The following is a 23,486-nucleotide window of genomic DNA, read 5'->3' as shown; positions in this document are numbered from 1 at the left end:
CTTTACCATCTGAGCTGCCAGGGAATCCCAAGCCACTCTAAATGGGCACAGATACATAGACACACACACTCAGTCACTCAGCACACAAAGCTGCCCGCCCGCCCGCATCCACACAAAAGAGGAAGGGAGAGGGAGGCGGTTCTAGTCTTTCTGTGTGCCATTCTGCAGGACGGAACATGTCCTGACCGTCTGGAGCTTCCCGGGGATGAAAGCGGCCTGTTAGATGCCCGGCACTTCCTGAGGTTGGGGGAGGGGTGGTGCGTGTCATCTTTGATTTGTGCACATTTGCAAAGACCCTGATTCTGGGGAAGATTGAGGGCGGGAGGAGAAGGGGGCAACAGAGGTTGAGATGGTTGGAAGGCATCCCCGACTCAATGGACATGAGTTTGGGTAAACTCCGGCAGGTGGTGATGGAGAGGGAGGCCTGGCGTGCTGCAGTCCGTGGGGTCGCAGAGTCGGACATGATTGAGTGACTGGACTGAACGGAACAGTGATCCTTCAGTCGGCCACCATTCTCCTTCCTGCTAACCGGACGCTCAGCAGAATTACCTTGGCTTTTCTTCATCTCATCGTTAATTGGAAATAGAAATAGTGTTGACATCGTTTCAATAAAGCAGCCAGCAACCGGATAGAACAGCAGCGGAATAAAGGCAGTTCCCCCCTTCTCGGCAGCAGTTAAAAAAGAAAAGGAAAAGTTACCCTTTTCCGGATTGTCTGGTGTTTCTACAGGAAGTACGTTTTGGTTGTTTAGTTATAGACAGTTATGCCACGGGTTTTCCTCTCCACGTCTTTCTCCGTCGTGTGTTGGAAATTGGGCTTTTCCGGTAACTCAGATGGTGAAGAATCCTGCCAGTGCAGGAGACGCGGGTTGGATCCCTGGGGCGTGAAGAACCCCCTGGAGGAAGGAATGGCTACCCACCCCAGTGCTGAAAGCTGTTCCCTGCCGATTTCGAAAGACCTGCTTTTTTTTTTTTAGAATAACTCACGTGCAGAATTATCCTGGTTTCCCACTAGTTTAATTGATGTTAAACCCGGAGATCGTCGACAGTCTAAAGCATAAGCTGACATGTTCTTACTTTTAGGCTTCAGGGTGAATATTCCAAGAGAGAACTCAACACGTGATCCACCTTCCAAAACCACGGCCCCTTTTTATTGTTTCCTTACCTTCCGAATTTAATTTTTCGTAGCTAACTGGACTGTTTTTTTTTTTTTTTCCAGATGATTTCGATTTATCGCTCGCCCTTGATGGTAAGTCAGATTGCAAGCATTTTATAGACTTGGAATAGATTCTATACATTATCTGCTATACTATACCATATTACTATTAGTAGATCTTTTGAAACACGTCTAAACGGCGATCACCAGACTCACATTTGTTGAGGAAAATCGAGATGCTCTCATCGGGATACGTTAATCCTTTTTTTTCGATTGAATGACTTCCGTACTCTGTGGCAGTCAGGAGGCCACACGGGATTGCCAGGCGCTGGGAGAAGTGGGCGGTCCCCCGTGGGCTGGTCCTCGGTGAGCTGATTCCCTGTGGACTGGTCTCTCATGGGCTGATTCCCTGTGGACTGATCTCCCATGGGCTGATTCCCTGTGGACTGGTCCCCCGTGGGCTGTCCCCCGTGGGCTGGTCTCCTGTGGGCTGGTTTTCCATGGACTGGTCCCCTGTAGGCTGGTCTCCCGTGGGCTGGTCCCCTGTGGACTGGTTTTCCATGGACGGGTCCCCTGTGGGCTGATTTCCTGTGGGCTTGTCCCTTGTGGTCTGGTCTCCTGTGGGCTGGACTTTTGTGAGCTGGTTTCTTGTGGGCTGATTTCGGTGGGCTGTCCTTTGTGGGCTGGTCCCCTGTGGGCTGGTTTCTGTGGACTGGTCCCTCATGGGCTGATTTCCTGTGGGCTTGTCCCCCGTGGGCTGGTTATCTATGGACTGGTCTCCTGTGGGCTGGTCCCCCATGGGCTGGTTTCTTGTGGGCTGATTTCCTGTGGGCTTGTCCCCCGTGGGCTGGTCCCCTATGGGCTGGTCTCCCGTGGGCTGTCCCCCGTGGGCTGGTTTCCTGGGGGCTGGTCCTCTGTGGGCTGATTTCCTGTGGGCTTGTCCCTTGTGGGCTGGTCTCCCGTGGGCTGGTTTTCCATGGACTGGTCCCCCGTGGGCTGGTCTCCTGTCGGCTGGACTTTTGTGAGCTGGTTTCTCGTGGGCTGATTTTCTGTGGGCTGGCTTCTGTGAGCTGGTCCCCCGTGGGCTGGTCCCCCGTGGGCTGGCTTCTGTGGGCTGGTCCCCCGTGGGCTGGTGTTCCATGGGCTGGTGCTCCACGGACTGGTCCCTCTGTGGACTGGTCCCTCTGTGGGCTGGCCCCCCGTGGGCTGTTCCGCCGGGATCACACTGACTCCATCCCTCATCCTGTGGCTGCATCTCCCCAATCTCCGCATCTCCTTTCACGCGGCCACTTGGCATCAGCGCCTCTCCATCTCCCAGTCTCCGTCTCGTAAGGGCCCTCGTCTGTAAGGGTCTGTGCTAATACACCATGAACCCCCACCTTCACCAACGTTACTTGCAAAGACCCTCTTTGTAAAGAAGGTTGGATGCTAAGGCTCCCGTGGAATCTGGGGGCCCAGGATCCATCCCAGGACATCTCTTTTTAGCTCCTGGGGTCCGAAGTGGAGGCGTCAGTGAAACCACAAGAGCAGCAGCGTTCCCAAAAGCCATCGGTTGGGAGTGTTGGGGAGGGGGATAGTCTTATCCTTGACGGTGGGAGCCTTCTTCTGCTTGGCTGCTGGGAAGAGGTGATCTCAGCCCCACTCTGCCTTGCTGCCCAGAGAGTCAGCCTTGGTGGGAGTCCCAGGTGGCCAAAAGGGTGCCCTGCCCAAGAAACCGGAACAGCCTTTTAGTTTTAGCCAGGGGTCTGCCATCCCCCGGCTCCCCCAGCTCCTGCAAAGGCCCCGAGCTCTGCCTCGTGTCCTGCTGCTAAACGGCTGTTCTCTGGGCTCCCTCTTCCGCTCCTTGGCCGCTGGCTGAGCTGTCTGGAAAACATGATGCTTCAGACAGTCTCTGACTCTTTTTTTTTTTCTTTCTTTCTCTGAAACGTATTTATTTGGCTCTGCTGGGCCTTTGTGGCAGACCGTGGACTTTCTCTAGTTTTGGCGAGCGGGGGTTACTCTCTAATTGGGGTACACGGGCTTCTCATTTTGGGGGCTCTGCTTGTTGCAGAGCAGGGGTCCTAGGCCACGCAGGATTCAAGAGTTGGATCTTGAAGTGATTCAAGAGTTGTGGGAGTGTGGGCTTACTTGCCTTGTGGGGTCTTCCCAGATCAGGGCTTGAATCCCTGTCCCCTGCATTAGCAGGGGGATCCTTAACTCCTGGACCCACCCAGGGAAGACCACCCCTCTCTGACTCTTTTGAAGGAAAACAGGAGAGCGTGGAGGGTTGACTGTGTTTCCCAGCCGCCAGATTTCCTGGCTGAAATGTCTTTTCTCTTTCACAGATGACAAGAAACCCACTCCTCCTCCACAAAAACCAGCGCCCGGTAAGAAGCAGAGGTGCTCAGCGTCCAAAAACACAGCACAGAAGCTGTCATGCATCCCACTTTCACCAGGAGCTGGGGGAGATGCAGACGGCTAGATGCCCGCAATGGATACAGCCTGGTTAATATTTGAACGATGCTGTGATGTCTCACGTCCAGCAGCGGCCGTAAAAGAGCAGACGCTGACACTTTGGCGAGCTGCTCTGGGGGTCCCGTGGGAAGCGTCTCTTTATGCCGAGTATCTGTTACTGGATTTCAATACTCATCTCTCGGGAGGAGCAATTTTAGAAGCTGGGACCCTCTTATAACCCGTGAGCAGACTCAGATCTCAGTGTCCACGAGGACCATACCTGATGTCACTCACACTTTCTGGAAAAATCTCAAGATTCAGAGACCAGTGACAGAACTGCCTAAGGATCAGATTCACTGGGGTGTGGGGGCGGCTTCCCAGGTGGGGCTAGTGGGAAAGAACCCGCCTGCCAGTGTAGGAGACATGAGAGACGCAGGTTCGACCCCTGAGTCGGGAAGATCCCCTGGTGGAGGGCGTGGCAACCCACTCCAGTCCAGTATTCTTGCCTGGAGAATCCCACGGACAGAAGGGCTGGGTAGGGTACAGTCCATGGGGTTGCAGGGAGTTGGACACAACTGAAGTGACTTAGCTCACACACAGACACACGCACGCACGCACGCACGCACGCACAGATTCACTGGGGGTTAGCCGCCCAGCATTCAATCAATGCCCAAAGTTAACCGAGCTCTTATCACTTATTTATATATATATATATGTATATATAACAGCTCCGTTTAATTATTGGATTTCTCATGTAAAAAGGTGAAAGTGTTAGTCAGTCATGTCTGACTCTCTGCAAGCCCGTGAACGGTGTAGCCCGCCAGGCTCCTCCATCTGTGGGACTGTCCAAGCAGGAATGCCGGAGTGGGTTGCCATTGCCCTCTCCAGGGGATCTCCCTGACCCAGGGATCGAACCTGGGTCTTTTGCATTGCAGGCCATGTCTTTACTGTCTGAGCTACCAGGGAAGCGTCGTGAGTAAAGGATAGCGTTGCTCATGTGACTCTGTGTTTGACCCACCCATGCATGCAGAACATGCTGGCTGAGTCACTGTTGAACAACGGAAATGTGAACCATCACGAGCTCCCTGGAACGCTGATGGTGTTTCCTACGTATGACTCACGATGGCTCAGAACCTTGTGCTGGGTGGGCACAGAACCTCTCCTGGGTGTCTCTGGGACTTGAGTCCTTAAGACAAAGAAGGCCACCTCTAAAATCTCCAACCCGCTGAAACATCACATCAGTTTATCGAGCACGCCTGGGTCAGCCGAATCACTTTTTCACTGGATGTGAACCCAAATCCGGCCACGCGTTTCTGTTGTTGTATTATAACAGCTATGTTGCCAGAGTCACGGGCGACTTGGGAGAGTTGGTTTCAGGGTGGACAGTCAACGGGGAAACAATTGTCTGCAGACAGAAGTCGGAATTCCAGCTTGGTCCAGGGGGCCCATAACTGATTGATAGATACCTTTCAGGATTTTGACTTTCCCCTTTGATTCTTTTCCTGGAAGAGAAGAAGGGTGTGAACACGGTCAGGAGTTCCGTATTGCGGTTGGTACACACTGATACGTTCTACTGTCTGCGTCGAAAGCCATTTCTGCAGAACTTCAGTTCACGCAGAACTCCAGTGTTCACTGTCTTTTCTCCTTTAGGGAATGATGACTTCGATTTGACCGATGCCATTGGTGGTGGAGGAGACGGTAAGTAGTCTTGTCGGAAATCTCCTGTGGGTCTGACCTGGTTATTGGATCATTTCAAAGAGGCTTTTTTCTCTTTTAATGAAATCAAATGAGTTTGCCCCCCAGAAAAGCCTAAGGAACGGGTGTTATTGTTTGTTGGTTCTGAGTTTTTGCCTTTTGTCTGTCTTCTTTGGATTTAGAACTTACGGTGTCTGCGGGGATATGAGACAGAATGAAAACACCCTGGGCACGGCTGGCCTCGTGGGGTCGTGGGGTCACGCCCTGTAGGTCTTCCATCCTTGGTGGAACGAAGGCTATGTGGCCGCTGTATTCAAAATAGTAGAACAGTTTGAGCAAGGATATGCAAAATGCATTCTCAGTTGGCACCGGACCCCACAAATTCTGTGGCGGGCCCAGCCATCTGCTTTATTTGCTATTGGAAGTGAAGTGTTACAGCTGGATGCTGACGGACAGAAACCCGCAGGTGGCTGCGTGTACGTATCCCCACCGTAACAAGGTGTCCCCGGCCGTGACGAAGGGCACACTTTCATTTCCCACAGTCCGGTTAGCCAGCTGTATGCAAATGCTTCCCAGATGGCGCTTAGTGGTGAAGAACCCGCCTGCCGCTGCGCCAGATGTAAGAGACGTGGGTTTGATCCCTGGGTCGGGAAGATTCCCTGGAGGAGGGCATGGCACCCCACTCCAGTATCCTTGCCTGGAGAATCCCATGGACAGAGGAGCCTGGCGGGCCACAGTCCATGGGGTCGCAGAGAGTCGGACACGCCTGGAGCGACTTGGCACCCACACGTGCAAACGTGTGTTCTGTGTTCTTGACCTCAGAGTGCTCATAACTGCAACCGTCCTCTTTGACAGATGACCGAGTGTCACCCAAGCCGCCGAAGCCAAAACCTCAGCCAAACCCCAAGCAGCCTGGCACTTCTGGTGAGACCCTGGGGCTCCTTGTGTGTGTTTCAGAGTTCAGTGACCTCTGTGTCAGCTGAAAGGAGGTCATTCCAGACTTAGCGTGATCCTACAGTGAATTATGGCAATCCACTCCAGTGTTCTTGCCTGGAGAATCCCGGGGATGGGGGAACCTGGTGGGCTGCTGTCTATGGGGTCGCACAGAGTCGGACACGACGGAAGCAACTTAGCAGCAGCAGCATTAGTGAATTGGAGAAGGCAATGGCACCCACTCCAGTACTCTTGCCTGGAGAATCCCATGGACGGAGGAGCCTGGTGGGCTACAGTCCATGGGGTCGCACAGAGTCGGACACGACTGAGCGACTTCACTTTCACTTTCACTTACAGTGAATGCTCTGTACAAGGGAATTCCAATTTTCCAGTCTTGGAAAGCAGTATTCAGAAAGATTTCTTTTTTTTTTTTTTTGGATTTGATGTTTAGTTTGCTGATTTTACTTCCAAGATTGCAATGGAAATTAAATAAAAAAGAAAAACAGTGTAAGGTTTTAAATATAGAGAATCAATTTGGGAAGGCATGGGCTTCCCTGGAAGCTCAGCTGGTAAAGACTCTGCAACGCAAGAGACCCCAGTTCGATGACTGGATCTTGAAGATCCCCTGGAGAAGGGACAGGCCACCCACTGCAGTATTCTTGGGCTTCCCTGGTGGCTCAGCTGGTGAAGAATCTGCCTGTAATGCGGGAGACCTGGGCTCCGTCCCGGGGTCGGGACGATCCCCTGGAGGAGGGTATGGCAGTCCACTCTAGTATTCTTGCGTGGAGAACCCCACGGACAGAGGAGCCACTCATCCATATACATACTCACAGACACACACACTCACACGCACACATGCGCACACACACACACACACGTACGAGCATGCACACACATAGATGGAAAAACCTTCGTTTAAGCATTCCAGAGAGCCTTCTCCACGAGTTCTTTCCCTATTCCCCGTTGCCCACCGAAACTCCGCATAGTCCGCTCCTGGAAACCACCCTATGTTTCGGGCAGCTTGCCCAGAGGATGGTGGAGAATTTTGAACAGTGGAATTTGTCTCATCACGGGCTCCCTGGGGCAGGAACACTTTCCCAGGAGCATCTCATGATAACTTGGTAAGTCGAGTTGGGTGGATACATAAGCTCTCCCAGTTGTCTCTGGGACTCGAAAAAGAGTCTTTAAGAAGGCAGCATCTGAAACCATCAGGAGTCTTTCATTTTGTGGACAGAAAACATCCTTCTGTGGAGCACAGCTGGGTCAGTTGAATCCCTCTTTCAGTGGGCACTAGCCTAGATTTGGCCGCTGATATCCGTTCTTACATTGTAACATCTGTATTGCGAAAGTCATTGGCAACTTGGGAGGGTTGGTTATAGGGTGGACAGTTAATGGGAAAGAACTCTGTGCAGGCAGAATTTGGAATTCCTGCTTGGCCCATGGGGCCTAATTATAAGTTGCTTTCATTATTTTGATTTCGTTTTTCCTTGTATTTTTCTTCTTGACCTTACATTCTTCTAAGACTGTGAAAACGGTCGGAGTTTGGTTTTCCTGTTGAGTTTCTGGTCAGCCTGATAACTCGGTAGTGTCTGTATGGAAAGCCATTTCTGGTCTTCGTTTCACGCACAACTTCAGTCTTCACTGTCTTTCTCCTTTAGGGAATGATAACTGGGATTTAAACGACGCCCTTGATGGTGGAGGAAAGGGTAAGTAGGCTGTCTTAAATCTCCTACGTGTCTGACTTGATTATTTATCATTTCAAAGGAGTGTGTCTCTCTTAAAGACGTCGAATTTGTTTTCGCCGGGAAACCCTGAGGAATAGGTGTATGGTTTCTGTGATTGAGTTTTTGGCTTTTTTCTGTACGCCGATAAGAAAGGTATATCATGAGCCCACGTGATGGGGGAGGATCAACCAGGCTGGGGAGGTACCTGGACACAGGTACCTTATCTTTTGTTTTAGAACTCTTAGAGTCTTTGGGGTGTGTAAGGCACTTTGAATACCATTGGTCGGGCTGAGCCTCACAGGCACGTGGGAACACGCAGGAACCCCACACTCACAAGGGGCTCCATTTTTGGTTGAACAAACAGAGGCCACACTTTCATTGCTCACGGTTCAGTGTGGCCGCCGTATTGAAATTCCTGGTACAGTTTGGAGCACGGACGTGCAAAATGCATTTTTCACTCTGCACTGGACCCCACACGTTCTGCAACTGGCCCAGCCATCTGCTCTATTTTCTGTGGGAGAGACAGGAAGTGAAGGGTTATAGCTGGATGCCGACGGACACGAATCCGCAGGCGGCTGTGTGTACGTTCATCCCCAGCACGACAAGGTGTCCCCGGCCGTGACAAAGGGCACACTTCCATTTCCCACTTAACTGTCTGTACGCAAGCGCTTCCCAGGTGGTGCCAGTGGTAAAAAGAAACAAACAAACCCTGCCTGCCCAAGGCGGTGCACATAAGAGATATGGGTTTGATCTCTGGGTCTGGAAGACCCCCTGGAGGAGGGCATGGCAACCCACTCCAGTGCTCTCGCTTGGAGAATCCCTTGGACAGAGGAGCCTGGCGGGCCACAGTCCACGGGGCCGCAGAAGAGTCAGACACGCCTGAGCGACTTACACGCACTCGTGGAAACGCATGTCTTGCTTTCTTGACCTCAGAGTGCTCATAAGTGCAACCGTCCTCTTTCACAGGTGGCGGAGCGTCACCCGACTCACCGAACTCAAAACCTCAGCCAGACCCCAAGCAGCCTGACTCTAACGGTGAGACCCTGGGGCTCCTGGGGTTCCTTGTGTGCGTTTCAGGCTTCCGTGATCCCTGTGTCAGCTGAAAGGCGGTCATTCCAGGGTTAGCGTGATCGTACAGTGAACACTCTGTGCAAGGGAATGCCGATTTTCCAGTCCTGGAAAGCAGTATTCAAAAACATATTTTTTTTTTTTGTTTTGGATTCGATGTTTAGTTTGCTGACTTTACTTACCAGGTTTTAATGAAAGCTCAGAAGTATTCAGTGTGATTTTTAATATAGAGAATGAATCTGGAGAAACATATGAGCTTGAGCAAAAGCTCTTTGTTTTTTCTTGATGCTTGTTGCTTTTTCTCACCCATCTTCGTGTGCTCAGAGACATTTGACTGCCATTAGTTTTCTCAGCTGAAGAGCTGTCGAAACTTCCCGTTTTGAGTGGACTTCTTTTGCTCATTGAAATGCATTATTTGTTTGTATATCTCGCACATTTATGTATTTGTTTGATGGTATTACCAACTCAATGGACGTTGAGTTGGAGCAAACTCTGGGAGATGGTGATGGACGGGGAGGCCTGGCATGCTGCAGTCCGTGGGGTCGCAAAGAGTCGGTCAAGACTGAGTGACTGGCTGAACTGATTTATTTGTTTAATGTTTAACCTGGAAAAATAGGAATAATGTCCATCTTCTAACACAGTGAAGGGGATTATTCTCTCTGGTATTTTATATCCGTTTAAACGCAAGCAATGGTGAGTGAAACGGTCAGCCTTTAATTCATACTGTGTTATAACCTTCTTGTTCACTTGCCAACTCGCGTCCGACTCTCCACGACCCCATGGACTGCAGCACGCCAGGCCTCCCTGTCTGTCCATCACCAACTCCCGGAGCTTGCTCAGACTCATGTCCATCCAGCCGGTGATGCCATCCACCCACCTCATCCTCTGTCGTCCCCTTCTCCTCCTGCCTTCAGTCTTTCCCAGCATCAGGGTCTTTCCCAATGAGTCGGGTTTTCACATCAGGGGGCCAGAGTATTGGAGCTTCAGCTTCAGCATCAGCCCTTCCGCTGAAGATTCAGGCCCGATTTCCTTCAGAACGTACTGGTTGGATCTCCTTGCAGTCCAAGGGACTCTCAGGAGTCTTCTCCAGCACCACAGTTACAAAGCATCAGCGGCGCTCAGCCTTCTCGATGGTCTGACTCTCACATCCGTACACGACCGCTGGGATAACGATGGCTTTCAATGTGCAGACCTTTGTCGGCAATGATCTGTATCTGTGTTTGCTTTTTAATATGCTGTTTACGTTTCTCGCAGCCTTCCATCCATAATGTCAAACTTTTCGCCAACGAGTATTCCAGAAGCATTTTCTGAAGTTATTTGCAAGTTTTAATCGTACGAGTTTTCTTGGCAGTTAGGTGCCACCACACCTGATGGCTGATTCTGAAGATGGTGTGTGTCTTCTGATCGTTCAGAATGGCGGGTCTCTTAGTTTATCATAGTTGAGAACGTGGGTGTCCCAGGGGGTCAGCATGGGCGTCGGAGGCGGCCTCTTAGGAGGGTGGGGGGTGGTGGAGGGAGCTCAGCACTGCTGAAGAGCCCGCGTGATGGGGGAGAATCAACCAGGCTGGGGAGGTACCTGGACACAGAGCTGCAAAGCAGACAGACAGTGCGCGCACACACTCAGGCTCAGATGCAAGGCACACGTGCCCACGCACATGCGCAGCGCTCGCTCAGTACATGCGCAGCGCTCGCTCAGTACATGCGCAGCGCTCGCTCAGTACATGCGCAGCGCTCGCTCAGTACATGCTCGTGCATGCAGACACACGCGTGTAAACACGTGTGCACTCACGTCCCTCCGGGCGCTGGTGCAGTGGGCCCCATGCAGTGTGCACGCTCTGGGCAGCACACGCACGCATGCAGGCACACGAACACACACGCAAACGTGAGACGCACATCCGTGCACACACATGCGCGTACGCACGCCTGTTAGTTGGAAAAACCTGCCCGTGATGACCAAGCCTGTTGCTGTCGGTGCAGCCTTCCAGAGAGGCTTCTCCACGTGTGCTTTCCGTATTCCCCGCTTTCCCACCCAAACTGGGCGTCTCCCAGTCCTGGAATCCCTCTGCTTTGGGCAGCTTGCCCAGAGGACGTGCTGGATAAATCGAGCTGTGGAATTTGTACCATCACGGGATCCCTGGGGGCAGCAACAATGTTTCCCACTAGGGACTCCTGCGATCCCTGTTGGGTGGATACATTGCAAGCTCTGCCAGCTCTCGCTGGCGCTTGAAAAAGCGTCCTTAAAACGAAGAAGGCAGCCTCTGAAACCATCAGCAGTGGTCACATCATTTCTGTCCAGCGCAACGGGGTTTGGAACCTCCACGTCGCAGAAGTTGTCTGCAGCTTGGTAGAGGATGGTGGTTATACGTTGGATGGTCAGAGGCAGAGAATGCCCCACAGGCCGAAGCTGACACTGTGGCTCAGTTCTCAAGGCCTAATTGATTTATAAAGCACTGTCATTAGTTTGGTTTGGCTTTATTCTTTTCCTTGAGGAGGAGAGTGAGGTGAAAGCAGTCGGGAATTTGGTATTTCTCTGGAGTCTTTGGGCTTCCCTGGTGGCTCAGCTGCTAAAGAATCCGCCTGCAATGCAGGAGACCTGGGTTCGATCCCTGGGTCGGGAAGATCCCCTGGAGAAGGGAACAGCTACCCACTCCAGTTCTCCGGCTTGGAGAATTCCTCGGGCTGTATAGCCCATGGGGTCACCAACACTCGGACACGACTGAGCGACTTTCGCTTTCTTGACCCTTTGCTCAGTCTGATATTCTGTAGCATCCGTACCGAAAGCCATTTCTGCCGTTCATTTCAGCTAGAATTTCAGTGTTGAGCGTTTTTCTCCTTTAGGGAATGACGAGTCCGCTTTAAAAGATGCTGTTGGTGATGGAGGAAACAGTTAGTAATTAGCCTTAAGTCTCCCATGTGTCTGACTGGCTTATTTATCATTTCAGAGAGGCTTGTCTCTTTGAAGGAAGTCGACTGAGGTTTCACTCGGAAAGCCTAAGGAACAGGTGTATTGCTTGTCGTTGTTGAGGTTTTGTCTTTTATCCGTATGCTTACTTTCATTTTGGGCTTTCTGGGTGGCTGCTGCTGCTGCTACTGCTACTGCTGCTAAGTCACTTCAGTCGTGTCCGACTCTGTGCGACCCCATAGATGGCAGCCCACCAGGCTCCCCCGTCCCTGGGATTCTCCAGGCAAGAACACTGGAGTGGGTTGCCACTAGTGGTATAAAGAACCGACATGCCAGTGCAGGAGACTAAGAGATGCGTATTTGATGCCTGGGTGGGGAAGATCCCCTGAAGGAGGGCATGGCAACCCACTCCAGTGTTCTTGCCTGGAGAATCCCACGGACAGAGGAGCCTGGGGGCTGCAGTCCACGGGATCTCAAAAAGTTGGACACGACTGAGGTGACTTAGCACACACTGAGTCTGCGGTAGCATTTAGGTCCATAAAAACCATGTTCGGACCTGAATTTATAAAATTTGTGTTGCTAAACAATGCTCACCATTATGTGAGCCTTCAACAAATAACTTGAAAGATCAGGGGTCAGACTTGTTGTTGACTAGCTCAGTCGTGTCCGACTCTCTGTGACCCCATCAATTGCAGCACCCCAGGCCTCCCTGTCCATCACCAACTCCCAGAGCTTGCTCAAACTCATGTCTGTCAAGTCAGTGATGCCATCCAATCATCTTATCCTCTGTCGCCCCTATCTTCTCCTGCCTTCAATCCCTCCCACCATCAGGGTCTTTCCTAAGGAGTCAGCTCTTTGCATCAGGTGGCAAAAGGATTGGAGCTTCAGCTTCAGCATCGGTCCTTCCAATGAATATTCAGGACTGATTTCCTTTAGGATGGATGGGTTTAATCTCCTTGCAGATCAAACACCGGCACAGTCCAACAAATAAGAGGCCGGTGGCTTTGGATTTTTTTTTTAGACAGGACATGAAGATCTGGGCTTAAAGCTCAACATTCAGAAGACTAAGATCATGGCATCCAGTCCCGTCACTTCATGGCAAATAGATGGGGAAACAGTGGAAACAGTGTCAGACTTTATTTTGGATGGACAGGGAGGCCTGGCGTGCTGCGATTCATGAGATCGCAAAGAGTCGGACATGACTGAGCAACTGAACTGAACTGAACTGAACATCACTGCAGATGGTGATTGCAGCCATGAAATTAAAAGACGCTTACTCCTTGGAAGGAAAGTTATGACCAACCTAGGTAGCATATTGAAAAGCAGAGACATTACTGTGTTTACAAAGGTCTGTCCAGTCAAGGCTATGGTTTTTCCAGTGGTCATGTATGGATGTGAGAGTTGGACTATAAAGAAAGCTGAGTGCTGAGGAATTGATGCTTTTGAACTGTGGTGTTGGAGAAGACTCTTGAGAGTCCCTTGGACTGCAAGGAGATCCAGCCAGTCCATCCTAAAGGGGATCAGTCCTGGATGTTCATTGGAAAGACTAATGTTGAAGATGAAACTCCAGTCCTTTGGCCACCTGATGGGAAGAGCTGACTCATTGGAAAAGACCCTGATGCTGGGAAAGATTGAGGGCAGGAAGAGAAGGGGACGACAGAGGATGAGATGGCTGGATGGTATCACCGACTCAGTGGACATGAGTTTGAGTGAACTCCGGGAGTTGGTGAAGGACAGGGAGGCCTGGCGTGCTGCAGTCCATGGGGTCGCAAAGAGTCGGACACGACTGAGCGGCAGAACTGAACTGAAGAGCCGGGAGTTTGGTTGGGTGAGGTCGCAAAGCCTCTGAGTGGTCCCTGCCGGGTCCCCTCTGCTGTGTATTTATCTCCTCACCCAGGAGCCTCCTCGCTAAGCTGGGAGGTCCCCTGCGCTGGTCCTGGGGACGGGACGAGGTGGCGTTTGGCATCCCTCTGGGGAGCCACTTGACCGGATTGGTAGTGGTGTGCATGGCGAGATGAATTCCGGTTCCAGGGGTGAATTCCAGGCAGAGGCTCTGGAGTGGGGGTTCCCTCTGTGGCTCCCCTGGGGTCCCCGCATCTCAGGCCTCAGCCCTGCTATCTTCCTCCGGGCGGGGCCACCAGCCGGCCCCCGTACCCCCGACTCCGTGGTCTCCCCCGTGAGCGTTCCCTCCTGCCCATCACGGCGCTCTGTGCTTCTCCCCACAGAGGAATCGCCAGGCGTGATCCCGGGGATCGTGGGTGCCATCGTGGTGGCCTTGGGAGGCGCCATCTCCAGCTTCATCGCCTACCAGAAGAAGAAGCTGTGCTTCAAAGAGAATGGTGAGGCCGCTCACCGCCACCTCCTTTCCGGGGGGTCTGGGTACCGCATATTAAAAAAAGCTAAAACAGAAGCAGAGCTCTGGTTGGCACAAACCGCGGGGACGGTGGCTGAGGGTCCCTAACACGGCTAGAAAACCAGGATCTGACTGTGCCGCTTCGATTTGGGCGCTTCCTGCTTCTATCCGTGTGAGCTTGTGCAAGTTCCTAACCATGCCACTTTGGAAGGTTTTTATGTAACGAGGACAGGAGAGGTGATGGTCTGTGCTTTAGACTTCCAGTGATGCTCAGTGAGGTTGTGTGTGAGAGTCTGGACGGGTTGCCTGGCAGAGAGTGCGGAAGGAACGTTATCTCTCTTCATTGTTACTGACGTTTGCAGCCACTCTCATCCACTTGCTAGCCCCCACCTGGTGGCTCAGCTGGTAAAGAATCCCCCTGCAATAATGCTGGAGACCTGGGTTCGATCCCTGGGTGGGGACGATCCCCGGGAGAAGGGAATGGCAACCCACTCCAGTATTCTTGCCTGGAGAATCCCCATGGACAGAGGAGCCTGGCAGGCTCCAGTCCATGGGGTCGCAGAGAATCAGACACCACCAAGCGATTCACACACCTCGTCGTCTTTAGGATACCAGCCATAGCCGTGGGGCCGCCATATTATTCTCTCAACCCAAGGGGATTACAGCGGAAACACCAGGCAAGTGGTTCCCTTTTTGCTGGAACCTGGGACCAGGGGATACTCAAAATAGTTGGATGGCCCAGACAGTTTGTAGGCGGAATGTGGAGAATGCCGCAGTCAGCAAGTGGTGATGGGACCTCCGTCAATGGGCACTTGGGCCCTTGTTCTCAAGTCCTGTTAACTTGGGATTTGTGTTGACGTCAGCAAACTCTACTACTTTGAACACAACTGCCCTTTGTGCGGCTCTGGAAGGCTGTTGTCTAGGTCTTGCTTTCAGAACCACTAGAGGAGCGGGTTGTGACACGGTTTGTGGGAGGCCGCGTGGGCCCTCTTCCTGGGAGGAGACTTGAGGTGTTTGAGCGTCTCATCCTATGTAAGATCCTGAGTCCTTACTGGGCCGTCTGCCTGCTGATGTTGTCTGCCTAAGGGCCTGCTTCCTGAGGGATCTTGGGAAATTCCCAAGGAGACTTGAGTTGATGCTGATGGAGAGGGAAAGTCAGCCCCGAGGGTTGGAGTCTGACCCTCCGTCTTGCAGCATTTCAGGCCCACAGACACGGTTTGCAGCCCGAAGTTGACAGTCCGACGCGGGCGTTTGGGTGCGGAAATCTAAACTAGGCGGCTCTTTTTATAGCCCTCTGTTCGCCAGAGGAGGGTAAGGGTTGCCTGATGGCATCTTATTTCCCATGTGGGTGTGGGTGCCTTCCATCTGGCTGCTCTCAGGATGGTGTGCTAGACTGGCAGAAGGGTGGGCATCCAGCAATGCCCAAATGGACAGATGACCGAGTTCCAGGAGATACTCGTAAAACTTCTGCAATTACAATCTAGGCGAGGCTAGAGGGAACACAAGCCAAATATATAGATATGTATTTTTTTCTTTTGTTTATCCTAGAACAAGCAAAAAGAGCTTCAGAGAGGAAGCCTTCGATGGAAGGAAATCAGTGTTTCCTTTCCCTTTTTTATTTTATTTGGCTGTATGAGGTCTTAGTTTGGCACGTGGGATCTAATTCCCTGGTCAGGGATTGAACCCAGGCGCCCTGCATTGGGAGGGCAGGGTCTTGGCCACAGGACCACCAGGGAAATCCCAGTGTCTCTCTTTCAAGTACATTTTCCCCTTGTCTGAAAGATGCTTAAACTCAGAGCTTGGCACTCAAGCCCGGAGACGAGGAAGGCGCTCGACAGGGAAAGTGAGCACCGGGGTACCAGCCCCAGGATTTTCTGAGAAAACCGGAATGTGTGTGGGCGATTGGCACACACACAGTCTCATATGAACAGCAGAGTCGAATGCAGAGCGGTGAGGAGTCTTTCTGGCTCGGTGGGTAAGATGCTCCGTGTTGAACCCAGGCATTCCAAAACGAGTTTAGTGCCTGTCGTCAAGTTACGTGTTTTGATGAACCGAGATGGCACAGAAACGTCGAAACCTGGTCCATCAGGCGTGGGAAGACCCCAGGGGACCCTTTTTCAGCGTGCTCTGCACACGGGGCCGTTCTGTGAGAGTCGTCTTTTCTGGGGTGTTTCTTGTGAGATGTGCGGAACCCACATGGAGCTGTGAGTGTGTGGAGTTTCCGTTTTGGAAGGACGTGGCTACCACGGCGGGCCCCGGCGTGTGGCTGTGTTGTCTGTCGCTGGACGTGGTGGGTGGCTCACGGCTCGTTTGCTCACGGCAAATCTCCTGGCTGCTCCCTTAGTGCCCCTGGGGGCAGGGGATTCTGGAGGCTTGGGTGACAATGAGCCATGGGCACGCGCCCTCCCATTCTCCCCTCTTGTCCTGGCCTCCTCCTTCCAGCCTTCCTCTGTCTGCCTCCCGATCCGTCCTTTCTTCTTTCTCTTCCTTGCTTCCTTTCTGTCTCTCCCTTTCTCCCTTCCTCTTGGTCTTTCTTCCCTTTTCTTTCTTTCTTTTCCTGCCCCCCGGCCACCGTCCCCCTCCCCCTTAACCCCAGCATCCACTCCAGTGATGCTCTTGCCGTATCAGCCCGTCTGCTTAACTTCTGAGCCCAGCAGACGGACGTATCTCTTAACAGCTTGCTGCTGCCCGCAGCCATGGGCTCTTGCACCCAAAGCCAGGCTCTCAGATATTTGTCTCTGATTGATTTTGGTTTTCTTTTTATTTATTTTTTCATTGTCCTTTTCCACTCTTCCTTTGCAGATGAGTCGAAAATCTAGGGGACGTGTGGAGAACCCCGGGCAGGGGCGTGGAGATGATCCTTTCTGATCAGCATCTGTCTTGAAAAGCAAACCTTGTCTGCCCCCCCCCTTTTTTTTCCCCCCTCCTTGCTACTAAGACGTTTCCCCAGGGACGTTTCTCCCTGACCCCTCAGGCCGTACTGTGACGTGTCTATGTTTTCTGCCTTGTCGAAGCACAGAAGCTTGGGATGCTGTATTCGAAGGCGCACTTTGCCTTCAGAGAAGTGAAGACGAATGCAGACGTGGTCCCTTTTAAAGTGGGAACCGACACACAAACGGGGCTGGGGGGCTTCCGGGAACAAAACTAGCTTTGCCAGTCACCTTCCATCTTGCCTGTTGGGTGGACCATCCTGTCTGCAGGGGGTCTCCCCCCTCCCCTCCCCGGGGCAAAGCCAGCCCTAAGCCATAGGATATGGCCTTTCACACTAATGATGGAATTTGTAACTTTCTGACTCCATAGGCCCTGGATTTTTACAGCCCATTACCATGAAGTGGTTTTTTTTTTTTTTTCCTCTAACTCTTTCTCTAATTGGTTTTTGCCAATTACGTGAATTTCGCAGTTCTCAGCGAAAAAAGGAGAACCCGCATGCTTACGGACAACCTGAAAATCTCACCATCTTCAATTGCTTTTTTGTTTTAATTCTTTTTAATTGGAAGATAATCGCTTTACACGGTGATGTTGGTGTCTGCTGTACAGCAGCGTGACTCAGCCGTATGTATACTTATATTGCCTCCCTCTTGAGTCTCTGTCACACCCTCCTGTTAACCTCCTTCCCAACCCCGACTTAAAATTTCTGAGAATGTCAGTGCAGAAGTCAACGATGGACAGGGTCTCTGACCGCCTAGAATTCGTGCATGCTTGTACCCCTCCATAAACACGGAAGTCAACACCGGATCTTTCTTTCCCTTTTTCGCATCAGACCATCTCCTTCTTGCGTGTAAATACGAGTTTTCTTTTTCCAGCCTCGTGCTGAGGGTCAGGGTCGTGTCCCTTCCCAGGGTGGTACAGCCGGTACTGGTCTGGAAGCTGAGTTGCACGATTTGGGATTAGTAACGGGAGGTGGCTTGAGAACCCCGCAACGGGGTGTCTCTCAACGCTCTTCTCGTGGGCCCACCACCCTCCACCAGTCACCGTGATGGCCTTGACCCTGGTCACTTCCGCGGCCGGCTGTGTCTTTGAAGGGAGTATTCTCGGTTTTGAGGAAATGAAGCCTGCGTCTCGGTTAGCGTGCATGCATGCTCAGATATGTCCGGCTCTTTGTGACCTCAGCAACTGTAACCCGCCAGGCTCCTCTGTCCATGGGATTCTCCAGGCGGAAATACTGGAGTGGGTTGCCTTTAAAATAGTTCATTTTTAGTTGGAGGATAATTGCCTTACAATACTGTGTTGCTCTCTGCCGTACATCAACAAGGGGTTCCCCAGGGGCTCCGAAGTTAAAGCGTCTGCCTCTAATGTGGGAGACCTGGGTTCGATCCCTGGGTGGGGAAGATCCCCCTGGAGGAGGGAAATGGCACCCACTCCAGTATTCTGGCCTGGAGAATCCCATGGACGGAGGAGCCTGGCGGGCTACAGTCCATGGGGTCGCAGTGAGTCGGCCTCGACTGAGCGACTAACACTATATGCGTTAATATACAAGAGTTACCTTTCTCTTTCTGACTTAGTTCACTCTGTATAGCAGAGCTCATCTGCCTCGTTTGAACCGACTCCGATGCAAATAAATGCGTTTTGACTGGGAACATCGTGTGGTTTTTTTTTGGTGCACTTGGCATTTTATGGAAGCGTCGTTGATTGGCAGCATGGTGTTGGTTGCTGCTGTACAGCCGAGCGAGTCAGTCATCTGTGCGTTCCTCTGCGATATTTTATTTTTCGGCGCTGCTTTTCCCCACGATATTCAGTAGACGCTCCCTGGGCTCTGTAGGAAGACCTTGCTCTTCATGCTGTATAGAAGAGTTGGCATCGGCTGATGCCTCACACTCCCAGGCTGGCTGTCCCTGCTCCATCCCCTCTCCCTCCTGTATTTTGAATTCTGTCTCCTCACACTTGAATTCTGAACAAAGGATCCTATGCTCACAGATCCTTTCTGGGGACGGTTGGTTGGGGGACCGGCGGGAAGAGTGTTGATCCTCTTGGCGTCGATGTGTGTTTGAGAAATCGAGGAATAGAAATTTGGAAATAAAAAGGCCGACGCAGAAAAGCAAAGGAGCAAAGAGGCAGGAACCCCAGCGAGGGAGCCCTTCACACCCTGATGACCGGGGCGGTTCCTCTGCTTTCCGGGAGGGGCTGGGTAGGCAGCTGAGTGGGCTGATGCCGATTCAGCCTGGGAATGATGAGGGGGTGCGTTGTCTCTGTATTCACTGCCGCCCCCTGCCCCCACTCGGGCGCGTTTTCTTCTTGCTTTCAGCCGAAGAAGGCGAGGTGAATATGGAGAACCATCGCACCAAGGCTGAGCCAGCAGGTGAGACAGGGTGGGAGCCTTATCCCTCATCGTCACCCACTGTCATCCCCACCTGCATCCCCACCGTGGCTGTCTCCCCTCTTCCAACCGCTGCCCTGCCCGCCCACTCAGAGGGGGTTGGGAGTGGAGAGGCCTGGAGAGGCCTTGAAAAGAAAAAAAAAATCACATGTTCTTGTGTCTTTGTCCTCTGCAGTCCAACAGACTCTTCTGGAGAAATAAAGACGTTTGGCAGCCAGGTAACCGCAGCGGATCGCGAGCTTGCCTGCCGAGCCGCTCCAGAGATGGGCTGGAGGAGCAGAGATGACCCCTTGGGACCTCACTCTGGCTTGTCCGTGCCTTCTCAAGCTGGATTCCTCGTTTCACCGCTGGGATGCTTTATTCCCCACTCCCCTCTCCACCACGTCCCCCTCCGCCGGGCTGGGCGGGTGAAACTTGACTTGTGGTGAGTTTTCCATCCACCAGGGAGGAAAATCACACTCGCCTTCTCCACGACCCCGAGGGGGCTTTCCCGTGAGTGCAGGGAACGTCCGACCGACTGATCGCCAAGGCCCATCCAAGTTGCCAAGTTCCCAACCATCATCGTTCAAACGCCACCGAGCTTCCCCGAGCGGAAACTCTGGACCGTTTACAAACTGCCTGTAAATGGAATGCATCTGAAACCATTGACTCTTTAACGAAGTGGGCGTTAAGCCTCAAGCAAGTTTCCTCAAAAGTTCTTTCATTTCTTGTGAAATTTTTTTTTCCCACACCAGACTAATAAAAAGAAATTTAGAAATCAAGTCCTATTTACCTAAATGTCTTGCCGGGAGGTGCCTTTTAGAGGAGGCTGTTGGAAATTTAGTGAAGCTAGTGATGCGGCTTCCCAGTTCCCTTTTCTGTAAGACAGACATCACCCTAAGCACTAGCTCGTATTTCTGGCATTTGCTTTTGTCTCTTCCTTCCCTTCTTTGCTCACAGTGGTGGTGGCGCTTTACTTGCTAAGTCTTGTCTGACTCTTTGCAGCCCCGTGGACTGTAGCCCGCCAGGCTCCTCTGTCCATGGGATTTCGCAGGGAAGAGTACCGGAGTGGGTTGCCATTTCCTCCTCCAGTTGATGACGTTGTGGGGAAAATATTTGTTAGCAGCCCTTCTGCCCTGCATCAGATTCTTTCCTGTATCTTCCTTGTAGGTAAATGCCAGGAATTTGTTTTTTATGATCTTTATAACACATTTATCAGCCTCCACGGGAGAGCTTGGTTTAACTGCGGGGCGGGGCACACTGTTTTGTGAGAGACAGTCGCCTATATTTTCTAACATCTTAAGTGTGGGCTGAGTGCTTGCTCGTCACTGGGCTATTAGCAATGACCTTCTCCGCCTTTGAAAGCAGTTCCTCCACTCACAGCAACGCACACGCCACACGGCTTCCAAAATGCAGGCTTTCCTGTGTTGAGCTGGCCAAAACGTTCGTTTGGCTTTCAGTAAAAATAAAAGACACGTTGTTCGTTTTCGTCCACAGCTCTAGTGAGCAGCGTGTTCGTTGAACGAACCTTTTGGACAACCCCATACAAGGGCTTCGCTTGGGGTTTTGTGTTGATCTCAGAAAGCGTGCAAGCCTTGATGTTGCAGACGGGCTGGACCCCACCCATAGACTTCCCTCCCCAGAAATAGGAGGCTGTTTCCCTGATTTTCTTGAAGCGCAGACCTGCTCGCGTAAAGCGCTTAGGGTAGTTATCCAGGGTAGCAGCATTTACCTGAGTGAAGACGTAATCTCATTACTGATGATGGTGTGAAGAACCGTTGAGTGCCTCACGTCAGTCACCGTGGATTCAAAGGTATGATGTCAGCACCCCTGTGTGGGCGGCTCTCACAAACCACCCGACCTGGGGAGCAGCTGCCGTCAAGGTATGGCCTGTCGCGTCCGACTCTCTGCCATGCCACGCACTGCAGCCCCACCAGGCTCCTCAGTCCATGGGATTCTCCAGGCAAGAATCCTGCAGTGGGCTTTGCCGTTTCCTTCTCCGTCCAAAAGTTCCTTTGGGTTTTTCTGCAACACCTCACGAAAAGCTCAGAATTGACTTTTTGGCCAACCCCATCTCGGTCATGAATTCTGGGTCTTTCCTGCTTGGAAGCTCAGAGAGACTTTTATCAGTTGTTTTGTGGCGTGGTTTGCAAATGAGCCATCTCCTTATTGAAGGTTCAACACCACTCTCTCCACGAGCCTTCCTCCCGTCATTATTGAAAAGCATTGGGAGTTTCCTTCTCAAGGTATTACCGGAGATCGCCACCTGTCTATTGAACTTGCTCTGTCTTGGACGCTATGATAATTTTTGCATATATGAAAAGATGTTTAAAAATGAAGATTTGAGTATTTCTCATATCCATTCATCGCTTCATACGACAGATACCTGTGGCCTCGGGTGTGTACAGGGGTGGACGTGACATCTGGGTTCTACAGGACAGAACAGAAATAAATGTCTTCACTCAATGGAAGGGGTCGACCAGTTGTCCAGAGCTGAGGGCTGGCTGAGTCAGTGTGCTCAGGTCCTCTTGCTAACGCGTTCAGGTCACCCGGTTAACAGAGGGAGCAGAGAGTGTCCACATTCAGCCTCAATGAGTCATCAGAGCCCGTGCTCTGACTTGCTTTATAAAAAGAAAAAATGTGCAAAGTCTCTTTGTAACTCTGTGAATAATGTCGACACTTTTATAAGCATCGCAATCATAGTATAAGCATAAACGTCTCATTAACAGACTAGTGAAGGGGTTAAGTATACCAAATTGTGACTCACTCCTAAATCTACACACGTAAGAAAGAAGTCAACTAGGATTTTATTATGGACAAGGTGTATGTACATGCTTGTAAACTCAGCTCAATTTCTTGTTGACATTGAAATAAATAGGACTTTGGCAAAGGTGGGGCCTTTGGAAAAGTTGAGTTTAAATTGGGTGGTTTGATGATTTAAATGCTTGGCATAATGATTGCTTTAAAGAATCATTTTGGAACTCCTGTATAAAGAAATCACAGTCCAACAAGTTTTGAAATCAATATCAACATTTTTATTTAAGTGAGAACCCACCAGCAAAGGATTTGTTACAAGTCTTGGTCGTAATGGATTTGATCAGCCCATGTAAACTGTGGTCAATTTTCTGCTGTGAGATACTGTAGTGAATAGCTTTGGAAGCACAGGTTTGTGGCTCCGTGGAAGTACAGGGTATGTGTTGCGTTAATGCCTGAAGTTGGCTTTGTGGGGGGGGGGGGGGACAAAAAAGCATGTGTATATTTAATTTTTATGGACATTGCCCAAACACCCGCTCTAGAGGTTCTGCAAATTCACGATACACCCCAGTGAGGTCAGATTTGTTTCCTCACTGCCGAGCAACTCTCCAACGGGTGCCCGTCTCTGAGTTGAAGAATGATATCCCATCAACTGTGTTTCTGTTGCATTTCTCTTAACACAAGTGAGGTTGAGAATCTGTGTGGGAGACCCACTGAGAGTCTGTTTTTGAAGGAAATGAATATGCTGTTTGCCTGTGTGTGTTATTGGTCCTTTTATTATTGATTTGTAGGAACTCTTCACATATTAAAGATATGAGTTGCCATAAGTACCGAATGTGGTTCTCCACTTTATGCTTCACCTTTGAACTCTGAAGTGATATTTTTCCCCACTCACATTTATTATTTTTGTGTAGTGACCTTAGTTAAAGTTTCTGGGCTTGTTGTCACACCTAGAAAAAGCATCAACCATTCTGATGTTAGGGCTTCCCTAGCGGTAAAGAACCCACTTGCCAGTGCAGGAGACATAAGAGACCCGGGTTTGATCCCTGGGTCGGGAAGATCCCCTGGAGGAGCAGATGGCAGCCCACCCCAGTATTCTTGCCTGGAGACTCCCATGGACAGAGGAGCCTGGTGGGCTACAGTCCATGGGGTCACAAAAAGTTGGACATGAGTGGA

General features: G+C 51.3%; 1 protein-coding gene across 1 annotated transcript in view; it reads left to right on the top strand.

Moving 5' to 3' along the window:
• CD99 (CD99 molecule (Xg blood group)) overlaps positions 1-23,137 on the top strand; it is a 33,264-nt gene extending 10,127 nt beyond the window's left edge. Inside the window, exons 2-10 of the mRNA XM_027963297.3 lie at positions 1,219-1,248; positions 3,480-3,521; positions 5,239-5,286; positions 6,139-6,207; positions 7,875-7,922; positions 8,907-8,975; positions 14,136-14,249; positions 19,506-19,559; positions 19,753-23,137. Of these exons, the coding sequence (XP_027819098.2) occupies positions 1,219-1,248; positions 3,480-3,521; positions 5,239-5,286; positions 6,139-6,207; positions 7,875-7,922; positions 8,907-8,975; positions 14,136-14,249; positions 19,506-19,559; positions 19,753-19,778 (500 nt within the window). The 3' untranslated portion in view covers positions 19,779-23,137. The remainder of the gene's footprint in view (positions 1-1,218; positions 1,249-3,479; positions 3,522-5,238; positions 5,287-6,138; positions 6,208-7,874; positions 7,923-8,906; positions 8,976-14,135; positions 14,250-19,505; positions 19,560-19,752) is intronic.
• Positions 23,138-23,486: the final 349 nt, after the last annotated feature.

Source organism: Ovis aries, chromosome X, assembly GCF_016772045.2.
Source record: "Ovis aries strain OAR_USU_Benz2616 breed Rambouillet chromosome X, ARS-UI_Ramb_v3.0, whole genome shotgun sequence".
NCBI lineage: Eukaryota > Metazoa > Chordata > Mammalia > Artiodactyla > Bovidae > Ovis > Ovis aries.
This window is presented reverse-complemented; position numbering and strand designations above follow the sequence as displayed.